The sequence below is a fragment of the Misgurnus anguillicaudatus genome, chromosome 12, assembly GCF_027580225.2.
Source record: "Misgurnus anguillicaudatus chromosome 12, ASM2758022v2, whole genome shotgun sequence".
Classification (NCBI taxonomy): domain Eukaryota; kingdom Metazoa; phylum Chordata; class Actinopteri; order Cypriniformes; family Cobitidae; genus Misgurnus; species Misgurnus anguillicaudatus.
The window spans coordinates 19,160,410-19,187,734 of NC_073348.2; the positions used below are offsets into that span (position 1 = coordinate 19,160,410).

Below are 27,325 nucleotides of genomic sequence, written 5' to 3' on the forward strand. Positions count from 1 at the left end.
CCTTGGTTTCTAACCTCACAAACATGTAAGCAATCATATCAACACAGTTAAATGCGTGGATCGGTAGTTCGAGTTATATGCCGCATAGACTCGACACTGAAATGATTGCAGCACAGCTCCGCTTCAGCTCACATGCAGGGTGAGTGCTGTAACCTCTTAACATCAGTGCTTAAAGAACTTAGCAATTTTGTTTCTGAAACTGCCGAATGTAGCATCTATTTACATATATATCTATGGTCCGAGGTGGTGTGAAAGAATGGAGGCGAGGACTAATTTGTATATTCGGTCCGAGCTGTGCGATTGAGTAGAGGCGGGGATTAATTTGCATAGATCCACGTATACTAAATGAGGCAAGGGTGTAGAGTAGAGTTAAATTGAAGATGTTTTAAAGCAAGAAGCAATTACTGTGACAGGTAAAACTTTTATATATGCTTTTATGATGCTCAAAGAAGAGTTTTAAAGGAACAGTATGTAAGAAATGTATATCAATTAATCATAAAATGGCCCTGATATGTCACTAGACATTAAGAAATCATTTTCATTTCAAATACTTATATCACTGACAACAGTGGTCCGGCCAAGATATTATCATTTAAAAAGTGGAGTTGCAGCCCTCAAATGATGTTTATGTTGTCATGTTGTGTATTGGCCACCAGTTTTGTGATTGCAATACCAGTTTTAGCCACAAGTTTTGTGATTGCAGTACCAGTTTTGGCCACAATTCTACATACTGTTCCTTTAAATTATAAAGTCATATTCTTGACTACAGGGAGACTTTATACAGTACGTGTTGAACCCCTTGAAGATTTAAGAGAGAAGGCCATTGGACTACTTTCTAAAAGAAGAAAAGTACTAAAGCACAGCATTATACCCACTAGAAAAAAACAGTGGCAGTGCTCCAGCTAAGAAAAACACTCAAAAGAGCAAAACAAAGGCGAGAAAGAGCAAAAGAGAAGCAATTTCTTGTGTCGTGAGCACCATTGTGTAACGCCTCACCTGCAGTCTACAGTAGCAGAGTACAGCAATAATACACAGTAAGATTACTGTAGCTAGAATTCCACCTGTGATGACCACTGTCCCGGCTGTCATTCGAAAAGCTCTCCATCAACACCCTGACAAAGAGAAAAACACACAGTTATTCATCAGCTTATTTAAAAGGACAACTCAACCAAAAATAATGTCACGTCATTCCACACCTGTATGATTCCTTTGCTTCTAGTGATGTAAGTTTAGCAGAAATTGCTCATTTTCACCTAATAAAAGTGACCCACACCTTTGACATATGTACTGTATTTTAAAATGTGCATTATATAAATGCAGAAACAAGGTTTGCAAGAGAAAGGAATATATATTAGTCATGTGAAATTGCTTTTTTTGTTTCGAGTTTGACAACCCCTGGTCATCTTTCTCTATTATTGCGTGGAAAACAATGTGAGAATATTTTGCCTCAAATCTATGTTAATATTACAGAACAAAAAGTAAAGAGTAAATGACTGAATTATCCTCATTAAGGAGACTTTAAGTTGCATATCCCTCGATTCAACCACTGTGGGCGCTGTGTGATGCATCCTCGCTCCTCCGCCCGTGACCAGGAAACCGACTGATGTTTGAAAGATGTTCTGCCATCTTGCAGGACATCTAAATTTTTAATTGCACAACCAGGAACGAGAAGTGACGAGGTTTCCTGGGGAGTCATGAGTAAGGATAGACAAGTGTATGTCATGGGGAAGTGTTTTATTAAAAGTTCTTCTCTCCCTTGACGTCATAACTTTTTCAAATCTAACTACACAACGCATAAATGTTTGTTTTCAACATTAAGTTATGATAAATGTAGACTCATTTCAGACATTGGGCCCTATCATACACCCGGCGCAATGCAGCGCAATCCGCAACGCAAGTGTCTTTTGCTAGTTTCAACCCGGCGCAATTATCATTTTCACGTTTAGCGGCACGTTGTTAAAATAGCAAATGCATTTTCGCCCAATGTTGCGCCCATGGGCGTTCTGGTCTGAAAACGAGGTGTGTTCAGGCGCATTGTTAGCGTGTTGCTATTTTGAGGCAACTAAAATAGACTACGCCATTGACCAACTAAAACCTGGTTTAAAGTCTATGGCGCAATATTGTTTTTGTTATTTAATGAGCGCGTTAGAAATATGCGCCTATAAATGGGACGACAACGCAGGTTTGCTTATCACACACATGGATGCGCAGCAGCACAAAAAAGCTTTTAAATATGAAAAATTTAAGGATTAAAATGTAAAAAATTATTATTGAGTCTCTTGGACATAAATGAGGACTGATTATGAGATGTTAGAAGGCGTAAAGAGCTGCTTCACCTGGTAAGTAAATAAATGCTTTGTTTAAACAAATGCATCTGTTTTAAAATGTTTTTTAAATGCTTTCCCGCTGATTTATTGTATATAATGACTTTGTACTTGTGGATAAGGTGAGATGAGAAAGTAATGCTTTTAAAAAAACATGGCGCTGTCCAAGTGCTGAAACAGCTCTCTGCATGTTTGTAAATTCTTTATCTCTTGTTTGTAGAGTACAAACCTTTTCTTCCATATTTCAATTTCAATACAAATTAAAACAACACAATTATTTAACATTAATCTTAAATTGTGGGCCTTCTTCCTCCGCTTAGTTTTCCAGTTTACAAAGTCCGTCATCTAAATAGGGATTAGACTTAGCGCCAGTGCAACTGGCTTTTAAAGGGGATGAGAGCTGAGACTCTCATTGGTTTATTGCATGTTACGCCCAAAACACACCCATGACTCATTACAAGAATAGGAACAACCCTTTTCGACCCTGCCCTCGGCGCACAAACCATTTTTCCCGTTGTTAAATTAGCAAAAGTGGAATCGGAAACGCCCGTTTAGACCGTGCGCTTTAGACCATGCGCTAAGATCGTTAAAATAGGGCCCAGTATATTTATTTAATTTTGATGTCTTTTCCTTACATCCTTACCTCGCATCCTTAAGGGCTGGAGCTAAGATGCAAGCAAAGGAAGCGAGGGAAGGAAACGAGGATAAAAATTGAATAGTACAGTGTGTGTCATTGAATTTCATTAGCTTTAAATGCACGCTGATTGGACATGTTATAAACATTTTAGTAGATAAATGTTTCTCTGGCATTGTGATGAACATGAATAGGCAAAGCAAATTGTACAGAAGAAAGACATTAAAAATATTATGGTACTGTAAGATACCCTTTGACCAAGATGACTGATAAAAATGTGGATAAAGATACGGTTAAAGATAGTGGATGATGGTAAGGGAACCACAATATTTTTTTTTCTTTTAAGAAATAAGATCTTGTTGGCATTGATGAACTACTATAAAAAGTAGGGCTGTCAAAAGATTAATTGTGATTAATCGCATACCAAATAAAAGTTTTTTGCATAATTTATCTGTGTGCACTTAGTGTATTTATTATATATATATATATATATATATATATATATATATATATATATATATATATATATATATATATATATATATATATATATATATATACACATTACACACATATATAATAAAAAAAATATATATTTTATATTATAAATATAAATAAAAATATACCTAAATAAAATGTTTCTTAAATTCATACATGCATGTGTGTATTTATATATACATAATGTATACACACAGTATACACACACATATATTATGCAAACACAAACTTTTATTTTGTATGTGATTAATCGCAATTAATCTTTTGACAGCCCTAATAAAAAGTAAAAGTCCTCATGTGGAAACTTTAAGATAAATCCTTCATTCTAAGAAATATTGGGCCCTATTTTAACGATCTGAAATGCAAGTGTGAAGCGCAAAACACAAGTGACTTTGTGGGCGGATCTTGGGCGCTGTTGCTATTTTCCCGGCTAGAGAAATAACTCTTGCGCCAGGCGCAAATCAATAAGGGGTTGGTCTGAAGTAGGTTCATTATTCATAGGTGTGGTTTGGGCGTAACGTCAAATAAACCAATCAGAACGTCATCCAACATTCCCTTTAAACGCAAGCTGGCGCAAGTTCCATGGCGGGTTGCTATTATTATGACGGATTTAGCAGGCGCACGCCAGGAGCGGTTCACAGCCAAGGAGACCCACGTTCTTGTAAGAGCAGTCAAAGACAGAGAAGGTGTTTTATATGGGTATGGGAGAAACCCGCCCAAATCAACATCGGTTAAACAGGCGTGGGAGGAAATACCCACAATTGTCTCATCAGCTGGCATCCCCAGGACGTTGCGCCGCAAGCGCTACAATGATGTCAGGAGACGGGGGTATCCCAAGCATGCCAGCATAAATTGGGCACGCCGTGTAAGGGGAGGTGGATCTGCCTCTACACATGACCTGACGCCAGCAGAGGACATCGCTGCGTCCACCCTCACCGCTGAAAGCCAAGAAACGCAAACAGTCCAACCCCAAAGTACACTTACAAATCAAGTTCACATACATTAAGGTTTCTTATGAAAACATTTTAATTGTTATTTGTATGATAATTTTTTAACGCAGCCACACAAAATAAATAAAAACTATCACCACAATGCTCACCACAATGATTTCCCTTATCTCATGTGTTAATATTTTTTATTGTAACAATTTATGATTTGCAAAAATAACTGCTGCATCTTTGTAGATTAGATAAGCAAAGTGTGTGCGCGTTGTGCACTCTATACATTATGGTCAAGCATGCGCCCTTAAAAAAGCATAATGAACAACGCGCAACGCATCTTTGACTTTAGACTAGTTTTTTCTGGTCAATGGCGCAATTGTTTTTTGAAACTGTAAAATAGCATCAGGGATGGTTTGCACGGGAACACGCCTCCTTTTTTGCGCTGAACCGCCCAGGGAGCGCAAGTTCATTCCCTAGTTTGCCGACGTGCATCTGTGGAGGGAAAAACCCGCTGTGCGCCGGTGCAAAATATTAATGATACATGCATCACTGACAAAGTCAATTGCTTTGGGTGCAAGATAGGGCCCAATGTCTTTATTAACATCTTGCAAATTATAATCAAGAGCTTGTTAAGGTATTTAGTTAAGTCTTTAATGCATTTTCAGCTAATGTCTATGTTGTTACAGTTGCTAAAAAGCTACCACACAAAACATTGCATTGTGTCTTTATTGATTTCAGATCCATCTCTCTCTAAATATCCTCTTTAAAAGGGGTTTCATCAATGTCACATATACTCTGCTTTTCAAAATATACAGTTCATGGCCAGAACAAGTAACACTGTGCTACTGGTTAAAGGTATGGCTGTGACCTCGAGTTCTCTGCTGAATTATATATTAGTCTTACAACTGCACAGTGGGTTTAAACGTAAAAGTAAGGGAACAGATTATAAAATAAATGGTGAGGTCATACATCTGATGGGCTAAGACTAAGCAAGGCCAACTGACCCATAAGCTTTATTTAAATGTTACCGTCCTTTTTGCATACTGAAGCATGTAAAATGACACTAATGTAACTCATTGGCAAGTTCAAATAATCTTTAAGAGGGATGTAGTAAAGGATTGATAGATTGGCTTACTTATCTTTACTGAAGCGGACATAGTGTAGCTCAAAGTAGTTGTAATTTTAAACGAAAGCTGTAGAGTGGCAGGCGTTGCATAAGATTAAAAAACACCATTCAGCCACATTAGACTTCATTAATCATCATAAGCTATTTTAAGAAAGTATCATAAGAGTTGTAGTCAGACAAAATAATTACTATGTATCATAAAATTAATAAGTTATTCCATAAAAGTATGAGAAACATTAATAAAAGCTCATGGCTTTAAAGGGCACATATTATGCAAAATCCACTTTAACAAGAAATTTGGAGATAAATGTGTGTTGGCAGTGTGTAAACACAACAACCCTACGATTAAAAAATCCACCCATTTTTAGTCCCCATTAACCTCTCGACGCGCACTAATTCGTGGGCGGGATGACGTCAGTTTTTTTAACGCTTACTACTGTCTACAAACATTAATAAGATTAACATTACTATACATCGTTTAAAAGGTCTACGGGTTTAGGATCAGTGTATGGTCTCTGTTTTGAGATACAGATGCTCTAGCATCATAAATGTAGTATTTTGGATGACAACATGCAAAATATAAATGGGACTTTTTACCTTTGTGTTGATATAACAATCACGATGTGTGAATAACCCATGAAAACCATCTAATAGAATAAATCCAATGACCATTTTTGTCCACAAATGCATATAATCCATGAAATATAGATATATAGTCTGTTGTTTACATCAGATTTTGCATGAACGTCTTGTAATAGAATTTAATATACAATCTGAGAATTATTTACGTCGTAACACTGTATTTGAGATTACACTTCAGGTTCTAGTAAACACGTAAACTCCCTGTCAAAAATAGTGATGTCATTTGACTCACTCGTTCCTCCAATGACTTCATGGGAAATAATGATAGACAGAACGTGTAGCCAATTAGATAACAAATCCAACAATCTTTGTGTGACGTTTTATTTCCTGGTGTGGAAACTGCATTTTATATGCTAACATAAGGATAAATAATAATAAGAACGAACATGTATGCATGTAAACAAAAGACTTATTTTGGGGCTGACTGGCACTTGTAAGGCCCTAGTCTTACAAAAACCCTTTCAAGAATCTCATTTTTGGGCCTATTAACCTCAGACGTGAAACATAACTTCTTTAGACTTGTGGCTTTGGGATCACTGCATTTCTAGGTTTCACACACATATTTATCATAAAAAAAATTTTAATAATAAAAAAGATGTTATATAAAACAACCCTAAACAAGTAAAAAACAACTCTTTTAGTGAAATTAGGTCTTTTCATGGTTTGGGCTAGAGTGGGGGTGCTTTTCAAGAGCTTAAACCAAAGCAGTCTCATTAGACATGCTGTTTTGATTCTCTTGTTAATGTGACATCACACTGATAAAGCCCCGCCCATGACCACTGACTGACTGGTTAATTTTACCCCAACGCTTTTCTAAATGTGTTTGCAAGCACAAACATACTACTGTCTCAGACTGTATTCACAGGAATCATATAACTGAAAGCGCTTACCATCTGTTGATAAGGGAGTGCGGAGCTGTGGCTCATTTGCATTTAAAGGTACAGACATGAAAACCGTCCTTTTTTGCTCTTACCCAAATAGGGGCATTTTGGACATGCTATAATAAATGATTTGTGGGGTATTTTGAGCTAAAACTTCACAGACACATTCTCGGCATACCTGAGACTTATATTACATCTTGTTAAAATGGGCATAATATGGGCCCTTTAAGCTTTGGAGTGAAAACATTTCTTTCTTACCTTTTATAATCTAAAGATCCTTTTTTTAACTACAATGAACCTTTTGTGGTTCTTCGGATGTTAAGGGTTCTATATCATACAGCAAAAAGCCGTATGCCGAATATGAAGCTTGCTTCCCATGTAAAACCACCTTAAGTCAGCCTTGTTCAGGTTGAGAGAAGCCCAAGCCAAGTAATCTTGTGTAATGTCATTGTGTAATGAGCTTCATCTATCTCATTCCCTCTGTTGGTTGCTCTTTGGACATGAACCTCCATCAAGCTCCTAGATAAATTGAACCCTGAGACTATTGAGAAAAAGCATGTGTGCGCATGTCCTGCAGAAATCCTGAGGGGTGGACACAAAACGCTAATTCCTGTATTTTTGACTTATAACGGAGTTTAAGACTGTGGAGTCCGGTGGGACTGAACACATGGGTGTACACTAGACGCATTTTCTCTTCAACTGTCGCCGTTGTTTAACAACAATTTGACTGTTTGAGAGAGTCATCTGTCTCGACCAATCAGCAGAGCTGTCCTCAAGTAGGTCGTACCTGCTTTCAAAAATCAAATTAGGCCCTTCTAATTTGATTCGACCAGTGGCTGAACGCAATCAATCGATTCGGCTAGGAAATGAAACAGGACTGTTGGTTTTCATTCGATTTGCGGAAAAGTCAACTAGGAGATGCCATCAATTGTGCGTCGGAGCTACCGGTTGATATTGGACTTAACCGGAGGTGGAAATTAGTTGTTTATGTCATCAGCACAACGCTGAATGCCTTGTTTATGAATGCCAACCTATAAAGATCAGTTATACTTGAAAAGGGGATTGAATTCGAACATCCTTTGATTTTAAAATTAGTGGAGGGTAAAGCTTACCGACAATATTTACAGACAGAGCTCGCATGTACACAGCCGTAATTCAATGAATGCACACAGGTTATGCATTAGCGTGGTGCGGTCTGTCTCACACATCTCTCATGGGGACGGCTTAATGAGATAACTGCATGAAGAAAATGTTGCCGTATCACATGTAGCATTAATTATTCACAACACACACGCCAACACAAACACACACAGTCAGCGACAAAGAAATCGGGTTGTAAACCAAGGATTACTACAAGAAAAAATAGGCACAAATGCATACACTTAGGCCAATATAGTTCAATATAAACATATATTTGTCATCAAATTCTTTCAAAACCGAATGATCTGTTCTGCTTACAGTACAGTACGTCTTATTTGTGTCATTTATCTGCAGTTAATTTTAAAAGAAAGATTTAAGAAAATATTTTAACTTCACAACAATGTGCCTTCTTGTGTTTTTTTTGAGCAATCCATCAAGCTTAATTACCTAACATGCGTTTCATTGTAGTTACTGCTTTCTTTGTGTTTTGTGTCTTGCAACCCCTGCCACATGTTTCACGTGGAGGTCACAGTGGCACACTTTGATTGTTTTGTTGAAGCTTTGACATGAGTCGTGCAGAAAGGACATATAGAAACAAAAGTATCTTGTATTTGTGACCTACACCATTGCGAAATGTTTTAGACATAATTTGTAAATAAATAAATAAAATGAGACATAAATAAGGTTAATTAAAAGGTGACGTTTAAAGGATTAGTCCATTTTCTTAAAAGAAAAATTCAGATAATTTACTCACCACCATGTCATCCAAAATGTTGATGTCTTTCTTTGTTCAGTCGAGAAAAAATTATGTTTTTTGAGAAAAACATTGCAGGATTTTTCTCATTTTAATGGACTTTAATAAAGCTCAACATTTAATGTATAACTCAACACTTAACAGTTTTTTTCAACTGAGTTTCAAGGACTATAAACAATCCCAAACGAGGCATAAGGGTCTTATCTAGCAAAACGATTGTCATTTTTGACAAGAAAAATAACAAATATACACTTTTAAAGCACAACTTCTTGTCTAGATCCGATCCAGCGCGACCTAACGTAAATGCGTAGTGACGTAGGGCGGTCACGTGTTACATATATGAAACGTACATTTGCGGACCATTGTAAACAATAAACTGACACAAAGACATTAATTAGTATCAGTTGACATACAACAACGTAGGAACGGTCCTCTTTCAACACATTTGTAAACACTGGGGCGGAGTTTCGCATTCGTCCTCTGTGACCTCTTGCCGTCATGACGTATCTACATGACGAGAAGTTGTGCTTTAAAAGTGTATATTTATTATTTTTATTGTCAAAAATGACAATCGTTTTGCTAGATAAGACCCTTATGCCTCGTTTGGGATTGTTTATAGTCCTTTGAAACTCAGTTGAAAAAAACTGTTAAGTGTTGAGTTAAGTATTAAATGTTGGGCTCTATTAAAGTCCATTAAAATTAGAAAAATCCTGCAATGGTTTCCTCAGAAAATGTAATTTCTTCTCGACTGAACAAAGAAAGACATCAACATTTTGGTTGACATGGTGGTGAGTAAATTATCTGGATTTTTCTTTTAAGTAAATGGACTAATCCTTTAAATGTAATATAGGCACATGATTATTATGGCTCTATGAAATACTTGATTCTGATTGGTCAGTCATGACATTCGGAGGATTATATCTCCTAATAACAAACTCTCTGCTGTCTCTTCTTATGCCGACAGAACAAAATCCAATTCCACTTTGTGTCAGTGTCCTGATAACCCTGACAGAGTTTATTTGGTGATAACAGCCGGCTGGATGTGCATTGTCCTTTACTTATACGTAATCCATATGCTTCTCTCTATAGTTCATATTGCTAAGTAATGACCCAGCAAGCAATAGCCGTCATCATTTCACTGTCTCCCATATATATATAGTCCTGCTACGAGTAACCCACTTCTAGCTAAAATAACTGTATGATATTCCATCATGTAAGCAAAGTAAAGGTGTTTTGTTTTGTTTCATTTATTTAATTAATTTTTTTATTTCATTTAAAGGGACACTCCACTTTTTTTAAATAGACTAATTTTCCAGCTTCCCTAGAGTTAAACATTTGATTTTTACCATTTTGGAGTCCATTCAGCTGATCTTTGGGTCTGGCGGTACCACTTTTAGCATATCTTAGCACAATCCATTAAATCTGATTAGACCACTAGCATCGCGCTAAAAAATAACCAAAAATTTTCGATATTTTTCCTATTTAAAACTGGACTCTTCTGTAGTTACATCGTGTACTAAGACCGACAGAAAAGTAAAAGTTGCAATTTTCTAGGCAGATATGGCTAGGACTATACTCTCATTCTGGCGTAATAATCAAGGAATTTGCTGCTGTAATATAGCTGCAGCAGGCGCAATGATATTACGCACTGCCCGAAAATAGTCCCCTGCCATTGAAAGTTACTAAGGGGACTACTTTCGGCTGCTGCTTAATATCATTGCGCCTCCTGCAGCCATGTTACAGCTAGTGATGCAAAGTCTGATTCATTTCCGCGAACCGGCTCTTTTCGGACAGTTCGGCTCATTAAACCGGTTCAAAAGGCTGATTCACCGGTTCCTGACGTCATAAAGAAATGACATCACTACGCATTTATTTTTTAACTACATTCAAATAAAGTCGTTTTTGTCAACACATTAAAACATTCAAATAAAAAGTTGTTTTTGTGAAGGCATAGCTGATTTATTGTCTTTCATTCACAAGTGATGCACATTCGCGGATGTTAGTATAAAGAATAAATAAACTTGCCTTTTAAACTCCTTGGTCTTCCTTAAACAACTACAATATTATTTGCATGCACAATAAAACGTACTAAAACTAAAGCTTTTAAATAAAACAAGCATATCAAGAAACTAATAAAACAAAAAACTTCGCGCGTCAGGCTCGTTTAAATCCTCTGTGATTCACACGCAGTGTCAGCAACACATCCGTCAGAATCGTCTGCAATTCTCGCCTCGGCAATCATTGACAAACTTCGTTCAGTTCTTTTTGAGCCCAACGTGCTACTTCGGCTGTGCGTCCTGCGTCATCAACCCGGAACCTATGCCCAAAACTAAAGTTCGATTCAGTTCGATTTGTGAACCGGCTCGACCGGTTACTTCCTGAGAACCATAAGCTGCGTCCGAAAACTCTAAATTGCTGCTTCTCAGGCAGCTTTCCAAGGCAGGAAGGCATCAAGGCATGTCCGAATTCAGTGTTAGGTTTACTTCCTGTCTCCTGAGATACCTATGCGTGGGCGTACAATTAGAATGTGATTGGTTGAGCCTGGTCGAGTTTGAAAAAATAAAATGGCGGCCAAGGAAGCGACTGGAGCACAAATTTAATGTAAATAAAGGTAGATGTTCACTTTTTACACCTTTTAATTGCATTTCTAGCGAGAAATTAGTATTAGAGTTTCAATTTTCAAATATGTGATAAGTTATCACAGAGGCACTCTCTGTTTATATTTCAGACCGAATGTCTTTCTCTGAGCTGCCTTTATGCCTCCGAAGTCATTTTCTAATGAGGCAGCAAGGCAACGAGTCACTGCTTTGAGTTTTCGGACGCAGCCATAGTAAATCAGCTCAAAAGAACGATTCGTTCGAGAACCTAATATCACTAGTTACAGCTGCAAACTCCTTGATTATTACGCCAGAATGAGAGTATAGTCTTAGCTATATATCTGCCTAGAAAATTGCAACTTTTAAGTCTTCCCTGCAAGTAAGCCTACGATGGCCCTGTATGGGCATAGCCTAAGGGCCCCGCGCAGGTTTGCTCACTGGCGAAACGTTGGCCCCTTAGCGCTGGCCCTGCATGGGCAGCCCTCACTTAGCCCCCAGGAAGTCCTCATACAGCAAAATACCCAGAGTTAAATAAACACTGCTGGATGTATATATTGTCCCATCTTACAGAGTGTTAAAAAGTAACAATGAAGCAGAATTAAAAGCTCTGTTTTCCTCTCTCTCACCATCTCTGTCTGAAATCTAAAATTGCATTTTACATCTTACTTGTAGAGTCATTTTCTTACTTAAGGTTGAGATTTTGTTTCATTTAAAGTCACCACTATTGTGATCAGTATTTGATTTAGTTAAACTTGACTCTTGACTCTTACATTGTTCAATTGTTTGATTGCTATAACTTTGTGTGTTTAAGACATGTTTGTTATGGCAGAGTGCAACCGTTTGGTGGTGGTCAGTTCAGTAAATAAAGTCTAAACATAATCATATGAAAACGTATGTATTAATTTATTGTTTGCACACTTATCAGATCTTTCTCTGACAATAATGTGATACTACAATATGAGATCCAGCTCTATCATAGCAGTTTGTCTTTCTGAAGAATTTTGAAACACTGACACTCAAAATTAACCGGTGTGTAAAGTAGACACACAAATATCAAGAATCAGAGTATGAATCACAATGATGGTGACAATAAAATGAAAAGCTTCATGCTGCAATGCATGCTGGGTATCAATAAATTACAAATCTCATCCAGGACTCCCAGAATGCACCGCAGCATGAATAAATAATGACCTTTTTTTAACCATTTTCTTTGTCACCATTGTTGGGATTCATACTCTGATTCTTGATGTCTGTGCGTCTACGTTATGTAGTGGTTAATGTTTATGTGCAAACTATCAGAGTCCTTTAGAATGATAAACTGCTGTGAGGGTTCTGGACCTTACACTGTAGTATTTCATTTTTAACGGAAAAGGATGCTTCTGATGAGGGGGGGAAAACTATTCTAATAAATCTGTTCATTAAATGATTATATTTGACAATGTTTATGTATCAACCATCAATATTCAATTAGACAATTGCCTTTTCTTTGCTATAACATGTGATTTAAACACACTTAGATATAACAGCCAGAAAACACTTACAAGCCAACGGTCAAGAGTCAAAGTCCAATTAAGGCAATCACTGATCACAATAATGGTGACTTTAAATGAAACAGCCAACATCTTAACATAAGTTAAGGAAATGACTCTACAAGTAAGATGTGAAATGCAATTTTAGGTTTCAGACAGAGATGTTGAGAAAGAGGATAACAGAGCTTTTAATTCTGCTTCATTGTTACTTTTGAACACTCTGTAAGATTGGGACAATATATACATCCAGCAGTGTTCATTTAACTCTGGGGATTTTTCTGTATGAGGGCTTCCTGGGGGCTAAGTGAGGGCTGCCCGCGCAGGGCCAGCGCTAAAGGGCCAACGTTTTGCCAATGAGCAAACCTGCGCAGGGCCCTTAGACTAGCCCTAAGTGGGCCCATAAAGGGCCATCGTAGGCTTACTTGCAGGGTTAGTACACGATGTAACTACAAGTTTTAAATAGGAAAAATATCAAAACTATTTGGTTATTTTTAGCGCGATGCTAATGATCTAATCAGATTCAATGGATTATGCTAAGCTATGCTAAAAGTGGTACCGCCAGACCCAAAGATCAGCTGAATTGATTCCAAAACGGTAAAAGTTTAACTCTAGGAGAGCTGGAAAATGAAATATTTAAAAAAAAAGTGAAATCAAGTAACTTACTTATTTAAGTTAGACTTATTTAAGTTAACTTTTAAAAATATTTTTAAAGAATATGTTTTCCAACTATTTTAACCAAAACAACAGGCAACCTAAAACATTCAAAACATTTAGTTGCATTTTATTGCCCATTGCATCTTATGACTCACTTTGATGAAGCATGTTGTATTACTCTGTGTGTACTGTGCCATGCAAAGAAATGAGAAGGTATTTACATAATGCATGTAAATCCATGAAGTCAATTCATGTGACAAAATAATACCGCAATCTGACAGCAGAAATGAATAAACATAAACCTGCATAATATAAGCCAAAACATGTTCTTTTGTGAAGATACGTCATGTTATATTACTTTGATGTCAAATGCATTGTGACTTTCAGAGAAGCAAACTTTCACAACTGACTTTTATTTATTTTTTACAATGTATCAAAGCTCAAATATATAACAATTTATTCATTTTTTAACAGTTTTTCTTGTTTCCTGTATCATGTACCTTGAGGCCCAGCAAGCAATCTTGGCTAAAACAAGGCAAAATTTGGGCTGTCATTGAAAGTCTAATCCTAGCCCAATAATAGACAATGTGTATAAATACATGTAAAAAAATATGAAAGCAAACACCTTGGACACCTGTTGACTTTCCTTACATGATGAAATATCATACATCTCGCAAAGTGCACTATAGTCAACATTTGAAGTGGATCAAAACATTTCTTAAAAGTTGTCTACAACAAATACCCATTCTTGTCTTATGACAACTTTGATGAACTTTTTTGATCCACTTCAAATGTTGACTAGTATATTTGGAAAAAAAATGTCATGTAACATAAATTCAAGGTTATTTAGGGTAGAAGTGGGTTATTCATCATAGCCGGACTATATTGGGTCTATAGTTAGCCATCATTTCACGTCTCAGTTATTGCTTGCTGCGGGTGATCATTTTCTCTGATTTCACCATAAATTTGTCACGTCGCCATGGCAACAGCATTTGAGATATCCAAAATCTGTTCAGAATTTAGCATCTCCAATGTCGTGACATCATGTTCACCACATTTGGTGTTAATCGCATGAATCCCCTAGGAGGAGTATTTAAAAGTTCAGGGCATTCAAAAGTCCAAAAATTAGCATTACACTGTAACGTATCATCTTGAAGCTCCTACCGATTATTTATCCAAGTAGTTTTTTGGCGATTATTTTATTCAAAACAACAAGCAATTTTGTTACCATCGAGCCTTACAACTCACTTTGATAAAGCATGTTGCATTTCTCTGTGTGTAGTGTGCCATGCAAAGATATCAAAAGGCATTTTCATAATGCATGACAAGTCCATTCATGTGACAAAATAATACCGCAATCTGACAGGAGACATGAATATGGAAACATGAACCTGTAACAAAGGTCATTTGTGTCTGCATAAGCGATACGACTGACTCAACACTGCATCAAGTACACTTCAAAAGCAGATCATTCAGAAGAGCAATGCATCGAAAGGAACACGCACACGACTGTTTGTGTTACAGTCCTTAGGCTGATTTAACCAAGCTGGTTTATGCTAGTTGTACAAAAATGTGCTGTTCAGATGTGAACATATACTGTGTCTGGTGACATTTTTGTGCACCACCAATACATTACCCTTTAGGGCCCATATATTTCCCAAACTCTTCAAGAATCCTACAGATATAGGTGATGTAGAAAGGTAAATAAATACACAAAATTACCTTGTGTGTTGCATGTTTGTTTGGTAAATTTAAAGAGCACCTATTGTCCGATTCCCGTTTTTACATTTCCGTGTGTATTAGTTCATGTTAACGATATGCAAAAGGTACAAACCCCAAACAAACGATGACCCAAGTTATCATCTCCAACTTAAAATCTCTTTTCTTGGACTACAACAAACACATAGATTGTAGGCAACAGTTTACTTCCTGGAATTGGTGATGTAGACAAGACATTATGACATAATTCATCCCGCTTGGACTTACAGCCTGTAAATTAACTCCTGTTAGCATTGCATTGTGGGCGAATCTTTCAAACATGGTAAGGAGCGTCACATTTCCTGCTGACGTCAGAGGTATTCAGGCCAACCACAGCGTACAGATTAGCTGGCCAATCAGAACTTTTCAAATCCGTGCGTTTCAGGAGGAGAGTGTACGGTATGTGAAAAACAATGTGTTTTTTGAACCATAATCCACGCAAACACATTGTATTATACCAAATAAAACAAAATAACGTTGTTTGTTAGCAATGAAATAGATGCTCTTTAAGCATTTCAAGTACACAGCATGCAAACAAATTTGTGTAATTTATGCCATATTTCCATAAAAAATAAAATACCATACTGTCTTTTAGCTATACTCTTATATAGTGCAAAACCAAGAGAACCAAAGTAACTTTGTGATGCATGGCTAAAGCAGCCACACAGACCTTAACATTGCCATACTGTACACAATGATGTAATACAAATGATGTAATACAAGATGCATATGATTTATACACTATTAAACGTACAACTTTACCTCAAAGGTTCGTTCATGCAACTATCTACCAGAAGGTATAGAAAACATTAGCAAACAAAAACGAGAGATTTATCTGAATGATGAATTGAGAAACTCAAGATGCAAAAGCCGCTAAACGCCACCTGCGTCAAAAATGAGATAATGATATTAAAGGAATATTCCATTTTCTTAAAAGAAAAATCCAGATAATTTACTCACCACCATGTCATCCAAAATGTTGATGTCTTTCTTTGTTCAGTCGAGAAGAAATTATGTTTTTTGAGGAAAACATTGCATGATTTTTCTCATTTTAATGGACTTTAATAGAGCCCAACATTTAATACTTAACTCAACACTTCAACGGAGTTTCAAATAACTATAAATGATCCCAAACGAGGCATAAGGGTCTTATCTAGCGAAACGATTGTCATTTTTGACATAAAAAATATCCACTTTTAAACCACAGCTTCTCGTCTAGATCCGGTCGTGATGCGCCAGCGTGACCCCACGCAATGCGTCATGACGTCAAGAGGTCACAGAGGACGAACGCTAAACTCCGCCCCAGTGTTTACAAATGTGTTGAAAGAGGACCGTTCCTACGTTGTTGTATGTCAACTGATACTAATTCATGTCTTTGTGTCAGTTTATTGTTTACAATGGTCCGCAAATTTGCGTTTTATATATGTAACACGTGACCTCCCTACGTCACTACGCAGTTACGTTAGGTTGCGCTGGACCGGACCTAGACGAGTTGTGGTTTAAAAGTACATATTTTTTATTTTTCTTGTCAAAAATGACAATCGTTTGCTAGATAAGACCCTTGTGCCTCGTTTGGGATCGTTTATAGACCTTTGAAACTCCATGAAAAAAACTGTTAATTGCCGAGCCAAGTACGAAATGTTGGGCTCTACTAAAGTCCATCAAAATGAGAAAAATCCTGCAATGCTTTCCCCAAAAAACACAAACTCTTCTCGACTGAACAAAGAAAGACATCAACACCCTGGATGACATGGTGGTGAGTAAATTATCTGGATTTTTCTTTTTAGAAAATTGAATATTCCTTTAACCGAATGCTCTAGGCACTTTTTTTGCTTCAATTGCTTAATCCCAGCCTCAGGCATCCGTTAAGAGTCTGATAAAAAATGCTTATTTACAAAAAAACATGTCAGACACACTTAGAAGGTACAATTATGGATCTTGTCTGTAAGACAAACTACCTTGTCTTTTACAAAGCCATGGGAACACAACTAAGGACAAATTGCATATTTCCTCAACGCAAAATATATGAAATAAAATGAACTTTATGAAACTACAGTAAAACCTTGCTAAACCTACATTTCACAAATGTAAAGACGAGATTTTAAACTCAGATCTACTCACTGTCATATATCTGCAATTCATATAAATAAACAAGCAAAAAATACACATTGTAATATACATATTACATACAATATACAAATACATATTGTATGTTGATAAATAAATTATAATGATTGCTGGGGATTTCAAAATAAGGTGCTAATATTTACTGTCTTGGAGGGACATTCAGTTAAATTCTGACTATGTCTTCACAGAGTCTATAAAGATTAAGAAGCTTTTTATATTTCTGACTCACACATCAAACTCAATAAAAGCACACTGATATGAATAACTACAATGCCATATGCTCCATGCATAATCTTTCTATTTGTGGTTCGTGACAAATAAAGTGTTACCATTGGCAACCCCACGCATACTGCATAGAGTCTGTAGTGAGTCTATGTGCTGAAGGATTGAGCCTGAAGGTATGCTATTATATAATACATTCTCACACCAATAAAGGGTAATGTAGGCATGCACACCACCTCAAGCCTTCTGATGGGTCTATAAAGGCCTGATGTTAAATTAAACATATGACAGGAGGCACCCATATTATTACCATTACAGACACTGCGAATGAAGCTTTTACCTAACGTGAGGATAAATATCACAAACACATTTATACAAGAAGTGAAGCAGTTGCAGCGGAAAGCTTGGATTTAGATTACATAGGAAGTGCAGAAATGCATATCTCAGGTAAACAAACTAAAGGTAAGCTCGCTCTAACGCCATTGTGTATATATAGGTTTGCTGAAGAAACAAGATACCTTGAAATAAATACATACCTACATTTTTTTTAGCTTAAAGGGACACTCCACTTTTTTTAAAATATGCTATTTTTCCAGCTCCCCTAGAGTTAAACATTAGATTTTTAAGGTTTTCGAATCCATTCAGCCTAGGGGTGGGCGATAAACCGGTAGACATAATTAACCGTTACAAATTTGTCAACCGGTAGAGATTTTGGACTATCGTTTCTATCGAGGTTACGCGCCCACGTCACGGTCCTATGCGCATGGTCGCGAAAACATAACGTTTGTACACGTATTTAAGCGCTGCAGTTTTAAAGTTATTTTAAGCCATTGAAACACAGACAACAGATCTGTATGCGTGCGTTCTTTCTGTGTGTCAGGAGCGGACAAGTCACGCAACTGCTGCTCTTTCTGTCTGTGAGGAGCGCGCAAGTCGCGCGACCGCTGTTCATTAAGCTTGTGAGCATTTTTCCGCTTTATTGGTCTTAAATACACATATGCGTCAAAATTCCCGTCTTTGCAAGCATCCTCATAAACACGACCAGTTAGGTCTTAAGAGAAAGTAAACAGCTAAAAGAGAAAGCACATTTGTATATATATATATATAGGCCTATACATATGTGCATAATTATTTATTATCATTCTTATATCATTGACTGTTTATCTTCTTTCTATGCTTGTATATGTTTTTTGTGAGAATTATGAACATTTCTATGGTATTAAAGATTTAAACCTTATTAAAACATCTCTACCGTGATACATATCGTTATCATGATATAAAATTAATCCTATCGTGATAAAAGATTTTGGTCATATCGCCCACCCCTAATTCAGCCAATCTCTGGGTCTGGCGGTACCACTTTTAGCATAGCTTAGCACAATCCATTGAATCTGATTAGACAATTAGCATCACGCTAAAAAAATAACAAGAGTTTCGATATTTTTACTATTTAAAACTTGACTCTTATGTAGTTACATTGTGTACTAAGCCTGACGGAAAATTAAAAGTTGTGATTTTCTAGGCAGATATGGCTAGGAACTAGCCTGACGTTGTCATACTCAATTCTAGTCAGAATTTGAGTCTGATACCGCTCCATTGAGCTATAATTATGAGGCGTGTCTCAACCAAAAAATGCCTCTGAACTCAATTGGATAGACCTATGACCAATCAGAGCAACGGAGTGTGTAACGTATGTTGAAATGTTGTCTTTTGCATCCTGACCGAACTGCTAGTTATTTCGCTACAATGACACTAACATTGTGATTATACTAAGTCTGAGTTAGCGAAGTGCGAACGTACATCAACACCTACTATGTTTACAACATTTCATTTATATCACAACATTAAGCATTTACTAAGTCATACAATAAGACTATCTCTTACCATTTGTACATTAGGTGAACTTCATCCACGACGATACCATTACGTTGGCTTGAAAAATATCGGAGCCTAGCATGTCCCTCCACTTATTCAGCAGCCACGATTCCGGGCTTCCGAGAAGAAGCTGGCAACGACCGCTAATTATATCCATCTCGTCGTGCACGCCGAGTTGCATCGCCGTGACACTCATTTCAGTTGCTTCTTTAACTTTGTCCTCCATAAGTGCGACCAACTTTTGCCGAATCCCATAGGAAGGACGGCAAAAACATAAACAAATGCCTTGCTCGCGTTTCTCTGTTCCTCTTTTAAAATCAATGCTCTGTCGATATCTTTTAGAACAGACTCAATGTCAGAATCCACACATCTGAATTCTCCAGCGGCAGCCATTTCGTTGGAAACAGATTCAACACACGCACTCTTTGGTGACGTGGTTGATTACGTTACTGTTGATCATCTGTCCATCATCGTATAAGGCCCGCCCTCACAATTTGATTGGTCGACCAGCTTTGGGACTCGCATAGTAGCTCCACAACGGAAAAACCCCAGACCGATCTTCCCGTCTTCAAAATGTGGTGGGCGGGGCTAAGATCGGCTGGCACCCAGGCTAGCTAGGAACTATACTCTCATTCTGGCGTAATAATCAATAACTTTGCTGCTGTAACATGGCTGCAGGAGGCGCAATGATATAACGCAGTGCCCGAAAATAGTCCCCTGCCAATAAAAGTTACCAAGGAGACTATTTTCGGCTGCTGCGTAATATCATTGCGCCTCCTGCAGCCATGTTACAGCAGCAAAGTCTTTGATTATTACGCTGGAATGAGAGTATAGTTCCTAGCCAAATCTGCCTAGAAAATCGCAACTTTTATTTATGTATTTTTATTTGTCTTAATACACGATGTAATTACAGAAAAGAGTCAAGTTTTAAATGGAATTGTGGAGTGTCCCTTTAAGAAACAAAAGTTATGGTACAGTTGGTGTCAGGATTAATTGTTGGTCAGAAATATGTTGTTTGTCTTTCCCCATTCAAGTAGATCTTAATGACTGAAGCATTGCGAGCATAGCCGCCCTGTAGCACAGCTTCCGAAAGGTACGGTCGGTACCCAAAACAGTGAAGCTCCAAACAACATAACCATAAAAGACCATCCAAATGACACAAATCAAGCAAAACGATACATTTGTGAGAGAAAACTCTTAAACAATGTCGTTACTGTCAGGATTGATCGTGTTCGGTCGAGGGGTGTCAAAAACTTGTTTACAGGAAGCACAGTGGCGACTTACAAAAGGAACCGTAATTAATTATCAAAATAAATCTGTATGTTTTAGTTGGCTGTGTTTTATTAAAATTAAACTGCAAGGACCACGTAAATCGCTTATATGCACAAATATGACTATAAATAAGTATATCTACTTAAAATGAGTAGGTTTTAATTTGTGTACATGTCTGCTTCGTAAGTTTTTGTAAAGGGGACATATCATGAAAATCTGACTTTTTCCATGTTAAGGTGCTATAATTGGGTCCCCAGTGCTTCTATCAACCTAGAAAATGTAAAAAGTTCAACCCAGTAACTTAGTTTTTGGTCAACTATTCTCTGCAAGCATGTGAAAAAAATAGGTAATTGAAATCTGGCTCCCCTTGTGATGTCAGAAGGGGATAATACAGCTTTGCATTTTAATATTTGCATTTTAAAGCACACCAACAAAGTGGCAATTTTACATGCTATGATAAATGATATACAGGTATAGGATATTTTGAGCTAGAACTTCACATACTCTGAGGACCCCAAAGATTTATTTGACATCTTAAGTCTTGTGAAATGTCCCCTTTAAAAAAACGGCATCAAAACAGAGAAAGACCGAATGTCTCTAATGGACATACCATAGAAAGATGCAGCAATATGTACCTGCAACTACGTCTTGTAGGTTATGCAGAAATTTAGGCATAAAAGCCACATACAGTACCGCAACACACATATATAGCACAACCCATACAATTACCCACAAAAAAGTAGCATCATGGCAAAGAGATTTATAAGTCATGAAAAATGCCTAAAACTTTCAGATTTTAATCAGTACTCAGCACTGTTTGAACACCTCTTGTCCAATCAGACTTGAGGACTGGATTAAATATAGTATGCAGCAGCCGCGTAGCTATGGGTGGGCCTGGGTCCACCCACCTGTCAGCTAGGCCCACCCACCTGCCTATCCAGTAAAGCCTATTAGTTATCCTAAAGAGTAAATTATGTTGCATTTATCACTATACTTGACCTATAAAATAAATCTTTTTTTAAAACTCTTGTTTGCTATTATAATAAGGAATAAGTTAATTTTGTAAATAGTAGTGCAATAAATAGCGCATTTCGAACAGCCTCCTGGCCCCTCCTACACCCCACATCATAGAAATTAACATTAACACCCGGTTTAAGGCTGACACGTAAGGAATAATGAAAGCTGCGCTGCTTCATTGTCTTAGAATGAAGGCCACGAAGACCTTCGGTGAGAAGACTTTAGTACAGCTTGATGGTGCACCCTTTAACATTACCGTTGAGGTTTCTGAACCTGAGGTGTTGGTTCAGCAGCTAAAAAAAGAAAAGTCTTTGCATAACATTTGCGCCCATGAGCCTTCTGGTCTGAAAATGAGGTGTTCAGGCGCATTGTTGGTGCTTTGCTATTTTGAGGCAAATAAAATAGACTAGCCTACGCCATGACCAACTAAAACCTGCCAATGGAGAAATATTGCTTTTGTTATTTAATGAGCGCATACGCGCCTATAAACGGCAACGCGCATTTGCGCCTATAAACGGCAACGTGCATTTGCGCAGCAGCACACAAATGTTTAAAATATGAAAAATCAAAGGATTAAAATGATAAAATGTTTTAAAGATTATTATTGAGTGTCTTGGACATAAATGAGGACCGATTATGAGACGTTAGAAGGCGTAAAAACCTGCTTCACCTGTAGCCAGGTAAGTAATTAAATGTTTTGCTTTAAACAAATGCAAATATTGCATTTATTTAGAATTTTTTTAATGCTACCCAAAAATGTATTATATATGATGACTTTGTACCTGTGGATATGATGAGATGAGAACCGTTTTTATGTTATGCTTAAATTTCAAAACACCCACAGCACTGTTCTAGTGCTGAAATTGCGTTTATAAATTATTTATTGTTACAAATAAACTATTTTTAAAGTACAAACCTTTTCTTGCATATTTGTAAATTATTCTTTGAGATTACTGATCATGTAGGCTATCCATACATTTACAATAATTAAAAGCCTGCTATTTTTACTTCCATGACTGAAAGAAAACGACTTTTAAAGGTTTAAATGAAGAATTTCGTTGCAAAACGAGAGAACTCCGTTTTTAACATTTTTGTCAAATATTATTATGTTATCATGTTATTATTTTGTTTTATAGTGCTACTTAGCTGTATTTTTTAAGTTATGAAGGTTTAAATCAAAACAAACCAACCGCAGTTGAATTGATATTAATTGGAATGCACAACCAAAAAACGAGATTTCTTTTGCAACGAAACTTTTCAAATACCAACAAATTAAGCTACTATTTAAAGTATTTTTAAAGTAGGCCTAAAGCTTTTCTTGCATATTTGTAAACTATTCTTTGAGATAACACGGATCATCTGGGCTATCAATACATTTACAGCAATTAAAAGCCTGCTATTTTTACTTGAATGATCATGACTGAAAGAAAACGACTTTTAAAGGTTTTAATACCAAAGAATAACAATTTCATTACAAATAAAAACAACGCAATTTTTTAATATCAATCTTAAACTGGTGGTCTTCTTCCTCTGCTCAGTTTTTTAGTTTACAAATTCTGCCAAAATATGGAATCGGGATGGCGCAAGGCAAGCGCAACTGGCTTGTAAAGGAGATGAGACTCTTATTGGTTTATTGCACATTGCGTTTAGATTGTTAAATTAGGGCACATACAGGCTTTTGTTCTTAATAAACGGTGATAAATTGAAACTGGTGTAGTGTTGTGTTTGTATATTTTGATAACAGATGCTTATTTGGTTAATGCCCACCTGATTTTCTCTGGGCCCACCCACATTGTGAATCCTGGCTACGCTAGTGGTATGCAGTATATAACATGACTTCGGCACAAACAGTAAGCACACTTGTCTCTCTGTTCGAATCATTACGCCCAATACAGTACCTATAAAAATCCTGCAAGGACTCTCAAAGTGGCATCTTATCACCATGGAAACAAACAGGTAATGCTGTCTGGATGAGTCTCACCCACACATACTGGATAAACTGTATAAAATGAATGCTTTAAAAATTGCTGTAAATTTCAGGTGCTCTATCATTTGTGACTCTCTGCATAATTACTGTCCATATTGTCAAACAAAGAGCGGCATAGATTAATTGCACATTAGAAAGTATCCTCATAGATCAAAAACAAACTGTTGTATTAGATTTAAAAGCAGTATTTGTCATTTTTGCAGTAATTTTTACCTTTATGGTGCAGAGGATTATTACTAATATACATTTAACATGAATTTGCATTAGCACTGCAGAGATTATGAGTTTAATTCCCAAGGAAAACACATACCCATTAATAGCTTGAATGAATGTAAGTCGCTTTGGTCTACCACAGTGCTTCTCAATTATTTTCTGTCACGCCCCCCCTAGGAAGAGGTAAACATTTCGCGCCCCCCCCAACTCTCCGCCGCGACTGTAAATAGTATAATTTGCCTATAAAATTACACATCTGCAAAACATTGTATCCTTATTAACATTGAGAAAACACAAAAAGAAAACACAAAAAAAAAGAAATATCGATCAACTTACAACAAAGAATAACTTTATTAACATTGTTTTTAGTCTGTAACAGAAAAGACTTAAAATGCATCAATTTGCCTGAAATAAAAAAATCAATCCTTATTTAAAGTATAATATTTTTTGACCATTTGATACTGAAAAATTAAATATAATCAATAAATAACACAAGCGGTTTACAGCGTGATTGGGGTGTAATGTCTTTAAAAATCACTTTCTGAAAAAGTATTTTCCCTGGGGTCTCGCGCGCCCCCCCTGGTGTCGCTTCGAGCCCCCCCTGGGGGTTCCGCCCCACTATTTGAGAAGCACTGGTCTACCAAAATTATTAATTTGTGATCCACATTTTATACACTTACAGAAATTCATCTTAAGTTTAACCTGACATTTTAAGTTTGAAACTAGGGGTTAGTACCAACATCACAAGCTTTAACAATAAAAATCCCATCAAATGACAATCATTTCCCATTACAGTCTAATAAGCCTTGTACTCGAATTTGTTCACGCAAAGACTGTATCTCTCTGTCCTACAGACACAAGGGAAATTAGAAACAAATTAAAGTTGCTCAGTGCCATGTGTATACAGTATGCAAATTGTCCTATATGTGAAAGAGAAGTGGAAACAGTCGCTAAGTTTAAACTGGATTAAGTCCACACAAATCATATTTTCTCTGAATGTTTCTAATTTCTACCCAAAACATAACAAACAGGTGCCACAGCGTAATCACTTTAATGCACAATGAATAGACCATAATGAAATCCTCACCGATTAACTAAACTTATTTATTATATGAGAAATCTTTGTTGCTTGCTACGGATTTAAACAAACCACTAAGTCGAAGTATTCAACTTCGCCCCGGATACCTCAGATCATGCAGAGAGTTTCATACAGAGAGGTGTGCTGTTACCTTTCTAAGCAAATAGATTTGTGTCTGAAAACCAAATGTGGGCTCTTTTGACTTCAAGTCAGTAAGCAACTTTCTAGCTACCGCCAACTAGTTTTTATGAGGTATATGTGGACTGGATGATTCACCTGCCAACCCTCCAGCCATGTACACTGCACACCTCTGGGCGTCTGAGTCATCTTCTCTTTTCTTTTCTTGTTGAACAGCGCTTACCATCCGAATATGCTCCTCAAAATCTCTATTTATAACTAAGTTTGTAGAAAGGCCAAGTGTTAGGCTATGGGTGTATTTCAATTTGAAATTTTGCATCTTTGTGCCTGACACTCTCTAAAGGGCAGAGCACTTGCAGTGAGTACACTGAAGTATTCGTATAGCATAATTGTCAACGTGCATTTGGGATTTAAAGGATTTGAAAGACGTACATGAATACATCCCACACTACACGCTATACAAATGTTAGGTTATTTTAAGTTGAGTAAATACTGTATATTAGACAGAACCAACTGTTGGGTTATAAATACATCTATGCTGGGTTGCTCTTATCCCATAATGGGTTAAAACACCAAGCATTCAGGTTGAAACAATCCAGCATAGGTTGATTAATGGCCTAGCGGTTGGTTCTGTCGATAATTTACCCAACCATGGGTTAAAAAAACTTTGTTTTGAACCAGCAAAATGTACAGTATGGTTGTTAAATTTGTTATACTGTAGTGAGTTAAATGTTTTCATGTACTTTCTTTGTCTTTAATTTAAAATGTATTTCTTGTTGTCTGTCTTTTCATGTGCCACTTATACAAGACAAAAAAGTATTGTGTAAAATATATCTCACTTGCTATGTTTACATATGCTTAAATTTTGTCTATCTGACTGAATTTATTCAGGTAGATTACGACAAGAGTGTTTACATGTACACTGATTAAAATATTTGTTTCACAAACGTCTGTGCAAGCACACAGCCAGGGTTGCCAGATTTGCATATGAAATAAATGGAATAAATCAATTTTGACTAATTTTGGTAAAAATGTGTTTTCTATACCAAAAAAAGTGACAAGCTGACAAGCTGAAAACCACTATTTTCTGTTACAAACTTTCACATAGCATCTTAAGGTTACAAAAACATAAAAAATTAAAATCCATAATTTGAATTTCAAACATTTATTATTAAAACAGATTTTTTTTCCACAAAATGCAATAAATCCATGACAATTTTTTTTTCAAAATGCTATAAATTGAATCAATATATAAATGTGCACTCATCTTTGCCATGTTATGCCATGTTTATTTAGTTGACTAGTGGTATACGCTGATTAAAAAAGAATTAATGGCATTAATCAAAACACTTACTTTGTCATATTAAGAACACTGTCATTGCTGCGGTTATGCTTGGGACGTTGTAGATGAATTTTTTTGACAGCGATCGGCTGTAAAATGTTTTAGTCCTGCTGGATTTTCGTTGGCATAAAATAATGGAAAGTTTTTCATGAAATCACCTGGGGCAATGTGTTAGCATGAGAGAAGCTAGATGCTATCGGGAGAACAAGCAACCGAGTGCATCCCGCGTAAATTATTAGATGTTGATGGCTTACGTTTCTTTCCCATCACAGAAAACCACCACAGGTTTATCAATGCCATTAAAGTATTATTTTGTTTTTGTTTGTTTGTTGATGACAAAGTACAAGATGAGGAAAACTAAGATTCTGTGTATTCAACATGCCGCCATTGTTGTTTACAATGCATGGAATTGTGCGCTGTGATTTGTTGAGCGGATTTGGAAATAAAGGGAGAAAAGATGACAGAATAACATGGCGGATATTGTATTTTGCGTAAAATTAAGAATTTACTTTTCAATACTGACCTGATACAATACTGATTTTGGCGGTAACTCATAAAAAAATGCCGTTTATCGCG

General features: G+C 36.7%; 1 protein-coding gene across 2 annotated transcripts in view; it reads right to left on the reverse strand.

Moving 5' to 3' along the window:
• The window catches only part of fam163ba (family with sequence similarity 163 member B, genome duplicate a), a 34,680-nt gene that overhangs the window by 3,296 nt on the left and 4,059 nt on the right, over window positions 1-27,325 (reverse strand). For both annotated transcript variants that reach the window (XM_055208920.2, XM_055208919.2), the window contains exon 2: window positions 997-1,112. In XM_055208920.2, coding sequence (XP_055064895.2) covers window positions 997-1,089 — 93 coding nt within the window. In that variant the 5' untranslated portion in view covers window positions 1,090-1,112. The remainder of the gene's footprint in view (window positions 1-996; window positions 1,113-27,325) is intronic.